General features: G+C 50.9%; 1 protein-coding gene across 1 annotated transcript; it reads left to right on the plus strand.

The window, feature by feature from the left end:
- The first annotated feature begins 26 nt into the window (after window positions 1-26).
- LOC143260685 (uncharacterized) lies at window positions 27-3041 on the plus strand. Its single transcript, XM_076527005.1, has 2 exons — window positions 27-913; window positions 1340-3041. Exons 1-2 carry the CDS (start codon window positions 27-29, stop codon window positions 3039-3041), a joined length of 2589 nt encoding a protein of 862 aa, XP_076383120.1.
- The last annotated feature ends 7400 nt before the right edge of the window (window positions 3042-10441 follow it).

Consider the following 10441-nt stretch of genomic DNA (forward strand, 5'->3'; position numbering starts at 1 on the left):
TCAACGAGTCCCTCGCGCTCGGGCACATGACACAGGTAGACACCGTCGATACACCCGGGTGCTACCTACCACACCACGCCGTCGAGAAACCTACTAGCACAACCACCAAGGTTCGCGTGGTCTTCGACAGGGCAGCCAAATCTACCAGCGGGCTGTCGCTGAACGACACTCTACTGACCGGTCCGACCATACAGGACAACCTATTCACCTTGTTGATTCGGTTTCGAATGCACGCAGTCGTCCTAACCGCGGACATCGAAAAGATGTACCGGCAATTCATTGTCCGACCGGACGACCGTGCATACCAACGCATCTTATGGCGAGACAGTCGCGGCGAAATAGCTACATTCGAGCTAAATACTGTCACTTTCGGACTCTCCTCAGCACCATATCTTGCCATAAGATGCTTACACCAGCTGGCAGACGACGAGCAGGACGCAACACCAACAGCATCAGTAATCCTCAAACGTAATTTGTACGTCGACGACCTGTTGACCGGTGCCGACACGATCGAAGAGGCTCAGGTCATCCAACGGCAAATCACAAGGTTACTGCGGAAGGGAGGTCTTACCATTCGACAATGGGCCTCCAACGAACCCAAACTTCTCGCGGGACTGCACACGGATCTTATCCATCCAAAGATCCTGGGCAATGCAACCGCGATGAAGACGTTGGGCATCTCATGGGACGCGGAGCACGACACCATTCGCTACTCCGTACAGACAGCCACAGCCAACAAGGTGACCAAACGTCACATCCTAGCAACCATCGCCAAAATATTCGATCCATTGGGATTACTCGGACCCGTGACAATACACGCCAAAATTATCATGCAACAACTCTGGCAATTGAAGATTGACTGGGACGAATCCCTGCCGGCCAACATCCATACAGAATTGACCGAATACGAGAGGTCATTACAAGAACTAAATCAAATCGAATTCGGTCGACACGTAAGTCTCAGGAACGCGGAAAGACTCGAGATACACGGGTTTTGTGACGCAAGCGAACGGGCCTACGGCGCCTGTCTATACGCACGGACTATCAATGCACGCGGCCAAATCGAGACCAGCCTAATCTGCGCAAAATCCCGCGTCGCACCCCTGAAGACCGTCACGCTCGCGCGTTTGGAACTCTGCGGCGCCGTCCTCCTAACGTCACTTTACGAAACAGTTCGCGACGCCATCACACAAGACATCCACACTACCGTTTTCTGAACCGATTCGACGATCGTTCTCAACTGGTTAAATAAACCACCGTCCACATTAAAAACTTTCGTCGCGAATCGCGTAGCCGACATTCAAGGAAAAACCGACATCTCGTCATGGCGCCACATCAGATCGAAGGATAATCCGGCCGATCTACTTTCTCGAGGCATCACGCCTGGGAAATTTCTCAGCAAAGCACTTTGGCGATGCGGACCAGAATGGCTCTCTCAAACAGAAGCCACATGGCCCAACTCGAGACACATTCCCTCAAACGACGTATCAGAAGCAAAAAAGATCACGTGCCTCGCCACCGCAATCAACCAATCCAACGACATGCTTACCCGGTATTCCTGCATCCAAAAACTACGGCGAATTGTAGCATATTGTCTACGTCTGGTGCCTGCCCGTCGCAACACAGGCCCCTTGACCATCAAAGAGCTACAAGAAGCCAACATCCGCATCATCAGGTCCGTTCAGTCAGTCACATTTACACAAGACATAAAAAACCTAAAATCCGGAGAATTACACCCTAGAAGCAAACTTCGACCTCTGCACCCGTTCCTCGACAACGAGGGTATCTTGCGCGTGGGGGGTCGCCTCCAAAATTCCACATTAGCATTCGCTCAGAAGCACCCAATTTTATTGCCAAGGAGTCACCACGTGACTGATTTAATCATCCTCGACGCTCACACGAAAGGTCTTCATTCAGGCATCACCGCAACCTTGCATGACGTGCGCCAAACATATTGGCCCATCGATGGAAGGAATGCAACCAGAAAAATTGTACGGCAATGCGTAAGGTGCTTTCGGGTTAATCCCCCCACGGTCGACTACCTGATGGGAAATTTACCTGCGGCACGCGTCACCGAGAGTCGACCATTTCGGAACTCCGGTGTCGATTATTGCGGCCCTTTTTACATAAAGGAGCGACGGCACCGAAATCGCACCCGCATAAAGGTATACGTTGCCGTATTTACCTGTTTCGTGACAAAAGCAGTACACCTCGAAGTAGCAGGCGACTTGACGACGGATGACTTCATGGCGGCCCTCAAACGGTTCGTCGCACGCAGGAGGGCCTGCCAAAACATGCATTCGGACAACGGGACCAACTTTGTCGGGGCCGACAACGAGCTAAGGGAAATTTGCAGAACACTCCCAACGGACGAGAGGTTGCAAAACTTCCTCACCACAAAAGGAATCACGTGGCATTTCACGCCGGCTCTGTCTCCGCATTTCGGGGGACTGTGGGAGGCCGCTGTAAAGGCCTTCAAACATCACATCAAACGAGTCGTCGGTGAAGAATTATTCACCTTCGAACAATTCAACACTTTTGTAGTCGAAGTCGAAGCCATTCTAAACTCGCGTCCGCTCACTCCCCTCTCTCCCGATCCAAACGATATATCGCCTTTGACTCCTGGTCACTTCCGGATTGGCAGCTGTTTAACGGCAATTGCCGAGACCGATTTCAGGGCAACCTCGGACAATAGACTGTCGACCTGGCAACACATCCAGAAGGTGAAACAAGACTTCTGGACCAGGTGGCACAAGGAGTATATTCACCAACTTAACGTTCGCCACAAATGGACAAGTGGTTCACACTGTATTCGAGAAGGGACCATCGTTGTGCTGAAGGAGGACAACACTCCTCCCTTATGCTGGCACCTGGGACGAGTCCAGCAGGTCCATCCAGGAGCTGATGGAATCATCAGAGCAGTCACCGTTCGAACCGCAAACGGCGTCTTCAAACGAAACGTGAAGAAGCTGGCACCACTTCCCGATCCAGGACCTTCACCGCAGTACGACGGGAATCAAGGAAAAATAGACATTACATAGTTAATCGTGTTAGTCGATCGTACCGATCAACGGGGGGGAGCATGTTCCATCGCGAAGGAACAAACACGTGGAGTCTTTGCGACCGGGTTTACGACACGGACGTGACCATCCGGACATAGCATAAAATCACAAGGCAGACGTTTTTTCTTTTTTTTTGCTCATCGCAAATAAGCCGTTTTCCTTGACAGGCATAAGGTCCCATAAACCCGAAATTTCCAAAGGGTCAGCCGACGTCGAGCGCGCGACGGGGCCCGCTACCTGAGTTCACTTGACGGAATTTCCGGGGCATGAACCAGGGTCGCAGAGATTCCACGACCCAGCGACTAGCGTTCCTACCCCCTCCAGGACAAGTTCCGACGAGGAACTAACCATATAAATAGTCGAGCAAACCCGAAAAACGGTCTATTGCAATTCTCCCGGTACACGCGAGCAGTCATCCCGCGAGCAATCATTCACAAGGCACAAGCCCTCAGTCTTGAAATCACGCAACAGTACGCGCAACCACTAATCTGAAACTTGAATCCGATAGCCCAAAATTAATTTGGCGGGCAATCAATCGGCGACTTAAGAACATACGCGTCCACCGTGCAATCCGGGCCTTACAACCCCGGAAGGGTTCATTTCAACGCCCGCGCGTTTCCTACGTCTGCCGAGTCAATTCATCGTTGTGCATTCTCGGTAATTTTTTCCGCCATAATGAGTTTTAGCAGGATGAGTGGTTCGCTACAGGTGGCACAGGCAAACTCTACCTGTTTGATAAATTCTTCCACTCCCATGTCGTCCTTACCTCGTAGGATCTTGATAGTGCGAAGTATTTCGTTGGCTCTGCTCAACGTGCTTTGTTCTTGCTGAGCTGCTGGTCCGTTCCTTGGTAATGGTACGGATGGCCGTCCCTCGCGATATTCTTCGTCATCGTCTTCGGTGATGGCTGCTCCATCAGAAAGTGCGTTGATTTCTAGCGAGGCGAATGCTCGTCGAAATTCGCTCGTTTGCACTTCGAATGTTCGATCAGTAGTTTCGATTCTCTGCTGCAGTTTCCGTAGAGTTCCCTGCATTTGAGTTTGCGTATCTTGGATACGTTTTAATTGAGCCATTATGGATTTTAGGGTATTCGTCAAGCTTCGTGTGGGTGAGCTTGCTCTTGAGTTGCTCATTGTGGTGTGGCATAGTTGGCCGTCTGAGGACAGAATTGGATGAGTGTTCCGATACGTCGTGAACTCCTTACCTTTGAATGATTCGTTCCAATGGTCCAGAGTGAGTGTGGCACACGTAGTCCCAGCGGTAGGTTTTCCGTAGATCGCACCGTAGGCTGTTTCCTCCTCTTGAATTGATTGAATCCTGGCAGGATCGCCAATTATATGTCACGGGACCGTGGCAGGTCCTGAAGAAATGACGTATGCTCCTTCATATTCTTCTATCGTACGGGCGAATTCACCGATTCGTATGAAGAAGATTAAGTTCAAATAATCACAAACTTAGAATTATTACTTAAAGTTCACAAAAGATCTTGTCTGAACCAAAGTAATTAAGTACCAAAGTAACGCTTAGAACACGGAGCGAGTAATGAAGGTTTTAATGAGACGAACAAGGTGTGGCTCGGTTAGAATTGAACTGGTCAATGACTGCTTTATTCGGAGGTCCGCGCGTTTTTATACATGTAAGTGTTTATAATAGCATATCCGGTGCGATTAGATTAGGCGTCGGAATGTCGCCTTGCCTCACAACTGCAAGCGCAATAGAAAAGAGCGGAACTGTTCTGCAAGTGCTGGCAGATTACAAGCGTAACTAGCGAGAACTCACTAGTTCGATCATGTTGTGCGGGTCTATTTATATTGTCGTGGCTCATTGTTCATGAGAGATAAAGGAGTAGGGAATTTGAAAATTAGAAGGATTGAGTAGTGCTCAACGTTCGTTACAGCGCATGAGGACAATGCTCTGACGAACAGCGCTTCATAGAAAATAACGGAAAATAGGTAACGGATTTGATATTGGGATTATTTGGAAGGATGGCCCATTTGACGAATATAGTATATTCTCTCTCATTGACGCTCAGATTGTGTAAAAAAGAAATTGGGCAATTTAGGAAGAAGTGATACGATTATTCGAGTCTTGTGGTTCATTTTTATAGTTGCCGATTGTCAACAACTATAAAAACGAGCCGTAAAGCTCGAATAATCGTACCTCCTCTTCCCGAATTATCCATTTAAATGTATAATCTGAACGTTAATTAAGGAGAATTTACTGTGCATAGCGACTATGCAAATATAATACCGTTAAATACATACAACGCGGGTCGTTCACCTGGGCCGGCGTCGAACTCGAACTGAGATTGATTTTATTTCTTATACGTGGGACACAGGTGATACCAGTAAAAACGCAGTGATCGACTGACGATCTAAAATTGATCGAATTTGATCTTAGACATTCCGCCCGCCATCTACTATCGCCGAATGTGTTAAATTGTACCCAAGTACGAGCGCATGAATGCCATGTAAACCAATACTTGTTCTTATGGTTAGAAATGGATAGATGTAATTATAAGTAGGTTCAACGTCGGAGCGGAATGAGTTTCGTCACCGATCGTTTGAACTGGCTGGACGCTGCCATGGCAGTGACGACGCGGACGCAGGAATCCGCTCCGAGATGGATCTCGACTACTCGTGCTCGTGGCCATCTCGGCGGTGGAGTTAGTTCCGACTTGACGAGGTCCTCGACAACCACGTACAGCTGAATTCAAGTCCACTACGACCTTGTCTGGAGCTGATGAAGGTACTCTGCAGACCATCGCTTGCGATACTGGTCACATCGGCGTTGTAAATCTTGTCACTGGGACATCGTGGACGTCGAGATGTCCTCGGTGGAAGGTTCGGGAACTCCAATAATGGACTGCAATAATTTAACTGCAATAAGAATCCGACCAGAAAATGCCTTAGCGTTAGTGGGTTGAGGTTCTCTGGGTCGTTCGTGAAAGGCTGGAGCGGTCGTAAGTTTAGGCAGGCCTCCACCTGAGCAAGGAACATGCTGAAGTCCTCGTAGGTGAGGCGAAGACGTCCGTGTAGTGCTGTTGCTAGGCTAGTCTGACCCAGCACTCCTCGCGCCAACGGAGTTCTTCAAGGCATAATGAGGACGTGCTGGGCCGTGTTGGTTCAGTCCGTCTGGGATTCGTCCATCGCAGACACCACGCGCTGATCCGGATCAGCCTTTCCATGGATGAGTAGCGGCGGAAGAAGGCCGGCTCCGAAGTGGTGGTGCCGTAACAGCAGATCGGTACGATTGTGGTGTCGAATAATGGTGTTTTGTTCCAGGTAGACTCCAGATGAAGGAGCCAGGTTAGGCCGTGCCACCAAAGTGGGTAATCCATTAGCTGTTGCGCCGAGATCCCGCGGATCTGGAACTCGGACACTCTGTTTGCCACGTATGTGTGCCACCGGGTCGGCTTTCTTTATAGCCAGGCAAGGGTGACTGTGGAATACGACCACAGGTGCACTGCTTCGGTCTTGACACGAAGTTGACGTCTTAGATGAGCCAAGAGTCGTGGGTGTGACACACTCTTCAAGGGCGCCACCTTGGTTTTCACGGCTAAAAAATTCACCCGAAAAGGACCGTAGGAGTCGCAGCTACGTAAGTATGCTGCTGCAACATAAGCATTCTCTAAGCCATCCATATATACGTGTAGTTGATGGGCAGCGCTGCTTGCTGTCACTCCTGACCATTGAGTAATGCGGATATGTTGTAGTGCTCCCATCTCGACGGTCAGTGTTGACCATTGTGCCGATAGTGTCTGTAGCAGCTGGTAATCCCAGTTCATGTTGTTCGTCCAAAGCAGTTGGAGGAACACCAGCGACAGCACTCACCGTTTTGGTGAGTCGGCGTATATCAGCTGCATCTGTGGGGTCGGTGGCACCGAATGACAATGCGTCGGTGTCCGCGTGCCATTTGAAGCTCAATGCACTGCACCCGACATCCGGAATCCATGGGATGCGACCCTCTTGATGTATTTGAACTATTGTAATTGCTAGAAGTACTGTGTCTTGCCCTTTGTCCAGGAGTGGCAGGCTGGTAGTACAGTACAGTGTGTGTGGGCGCAGGCAGTTCGAACAGAGTTTCTTTGCTATCACTCTTTGCAGCCGTTCCTCTGGAATTTGCTCTTGGAATCCGGGGCAGAAACACAATATGCGTTCCCTGGCAGAAGATGCTCTTCCTGTTGTCATTTGTCCCACTGGTAACAATATGAGCTCTGACTCGCTTAGGGCCCGAGCGAGCTTTTGGGCGGAAGTATTGATGTCTGGCTTCGAATGCGGTTGTGCTTCGGATCGTTGTATCGAGGAACTCGAGAAGTGCGGAGAGTTTTGCTGGTTCGGTGCGACTGTCGACTTCCCGCTCCCAGTCTCTCGCCGTGTCATTGTCTAATCCTCGAACAATGTGTTGAACCATCTAGTGAGACGAGTTGTCCACTGGAACATCCAATGAGTTCAACAAGGCAACGACGTTAAATGAGATGTATAATACTCACTTCAATCAGTTGTGCAATACTCGCTTCAGTTCTGCCAGGCAACTGGCATGCGGAGGATGAGAGCTGAGGCAAGCTGTCAGGTAGTGAAATTTCTTAGCGTCGCTCCAAGATGGATCTTCGAGGACGAGAGAAGTGAAGAGGTTCATGTATCGGGTTCAGTCCCGGTAGGACTCAGAGAACGAAGGGAGTTCGATTTCGGTAATGTCGCTCGGACTCAATTCATCGTCAATATGTGGTGTGAACTCCAGACACAGTTGGTGGAGCTGGCTCCATAGACTCCAATTGATCCAGGAGGTGTAACTTCTCCATCGTAAATCTGTCTTCGGCGGTAGAAAAGGAATCGAGCGTGTAATGCTTGTTATCCCGGTCAGCCGCCTTAGACTGTGACCGGATTTTCAGATCGATGTTAATAAATTGCTGCCACTTGACCTCCAGATTAGGTAAGGTGCTTTGGACTACACTCCTCGACATATTCTCTTCGCCCACCTTCTTTAAATTCTCGCTGGTACGCGAGATGCGCCCGAAGAGGGTATGTTGTTTCGCAATGAGATTCTCCATGACGAAGTGATGAGTACAACAAAAATGATAACAAATGAAAAGGAAAAGAAATAGGAGTGTATTCGAAAAGTATCGGATACGAAGTGGAGAGGAGTCGGAAGAGTATTCGATTTGACAAATACATGGCAGCGATACAAATGTACAAAATCTGACGTCGCGCTGGAGTTCGTATGCACAGACACAGGTGATACCCGTAAAAACGCAATGCTCGACTGGCGATCGAAAATTGCTCGATTTTAATTTTAGACAACAATGTACATACAAACAACGCTTAAACAGGACGTACCGAGCGAATCGCTTAAACAGGACCGCAACCGAATGGAGTACGAACGAGGAACGTACTTGAGCGTCGATTTTTTAAGGGACAGGTAAAGTAAACCCAATTTCGCGCTCCCGTGTCTCGGAGCGGGTTAGGCAACTGACAAGGCCTCGTGCATTTGGTCGGATAAGGGACTGTCATGCGTAACTAAGGCCTTTTGGCCATAGCCTCTGCAGTTCAAGTCTTCCTCACCTTCACGTGGTACCGGCTGTTCTCGCCGAAGGGTTTCAGGCTCTCGAATGACGCAGCAATAGTGGTAGCTGTCGACGGGCACAACCACTCATATTCACTTACACACACGTTTCTACGCGTGCTTCCGGGCACCCTTTGTCTCGGGGTGAGTGTAAGAGAGGCCTTCCCCTTTTTCGGGGAGCCAGTGGGTGAATCGAGTAACTCTATAAACGGGTTCACTCTTGAATGAAGGGGGCCTATCTATAAACGGGAAAGCCCCGGCGGGTTATGAATGGGCCGGGTACCTGGTCAATAGGTACACCGGAATATGCATAAGTCTCCGAGTTCGAAGCGTTGCTGTCTGGGAGTGCGGTGCAGTGATCGTCGGGGGAGGGAATGATCGGGGGTCTTGAGGGGACTTCCTCGTGGCCGTGTGCGCCCCCTATCTGAAGGGTACAGCGGTTAACACCGGTGGGCACTGCCGGGCCGCCATTAGTAGGGGGGCCCGAACCCAGCCCAGCCAGTTGGGAGGGCGTGCACAGTGTGCCCTGCACAGTGGTAGGGCGTTTACGCTAAATCCCGCTTCCCGTAGTAGTGCCGAGTAGCGTCCGGACGGGTACCCTGCTGCGGGGAGCGGGGGGGGGGGGGAGGCCACCGGATTGTAGGGACGCTCGGACATCGGGGGGGTCCAGGACGGGCTGCCGGTGCCCCTTCACCCGGCGATCCTCCTGACCATATCATACATTTACACTTCTATTTTACACTGTTTTTGTCCCTATGTGTTTAACTCTTTCTTTTTTCTACAATGATTAGAGACGATACAAAAAAGCAGGATCCTACAGTGCCGCCTGCGTCCCTCGGTTTTGCCGAGGTAAGGGTGCTTCCCGGCACCCGCAATTCCTCCAAGTCGGTAGGCAACCAGGCCGACTTGGAAGCGTTGGCTACTGGAAGTCAGCGCCTCGATCTCGTGCAGGAGGGCTCGCCCTTTCTGCCGAGAAAGAGCTTGGCACGGTCTCCGCCGTCGGGATCTCGTGATCCTGTACGTGAGACCGTAGACTTTGAGAATTCCCGGACGGTGGTCGTTACGGCCTCCTCTCCGGTGCCTAATCCCCCCTCTCCTCCCTTCTTCTCCCCGCTCCACCCTTCCTCTCTATTTACCTTCCCCTCCTCACCTACCCTCGGCTCTGTTAAGGGTTCGGTGGGTAATAAAAAAAACAAGCCTAAACGAACGTGGACCACGGTATCGTCTCCCGAGGAGGCGGTCGACGGCACCTCCGACGAGTCGACTTCAATGAGTGGCTGCGTGAGCCCCCTGCCTGGCCTGGAAACTCAAGTCAAGAAGGCGGTCGCTGGCACGCGTGCGCTCTGCAAGAGGCTAGGCGCCTCCACTGAGCTGGAGGAGGACACTAGAAAGTTATTCAACTCCATCATTAGAAGCCTCAACGAGGTTCAACACACTGTTAAGGCGATGAGGAGGAATGACCGCGCCTCCGCAATATCAACTTTAACTCCTCGACATCCAACACGGAGCTCTCCAGCTCCGGCCAAGAAGCCTGAGGGCCGTGCGGTTTCGATCGGCACTCAGACGGAGGAAACCGAGAATATGGATATTAGTGGCTCCGTTTCGCCGAAGTACAGGTCTTGCGGCACCCAGACCTGTGACCCGCAGGAAGTCGACGACCACGACGTCGTGGAGTGGACGCGCGGGTCCAGGGACTGGCTATCGCTGCGAGCCCTGGTGGACAGGAGGTGGGCGGAAACGGCATTCACGACAACTACCATCGTTGAGGGCAACCCTCTTACTAGCTGCCCGGACGACGATGTGGCTTGTTTCGCCCC

Source organism: Megalopta genalis, chromosome 16 (genome assembly GCF_051020955.1).
Source record: "Megalopta genalis isolate 19385.01 chromosome 16, iyMegGena1_principal, whole genome shotgun sequence".
NCBI classification, from domain to species: domain Eukaryota; kingdom Metazoa; phylum Arthropoda; class Insecta; order Hymenoptera; family Halictidae; genus Megalopta; species Megalopta genalis.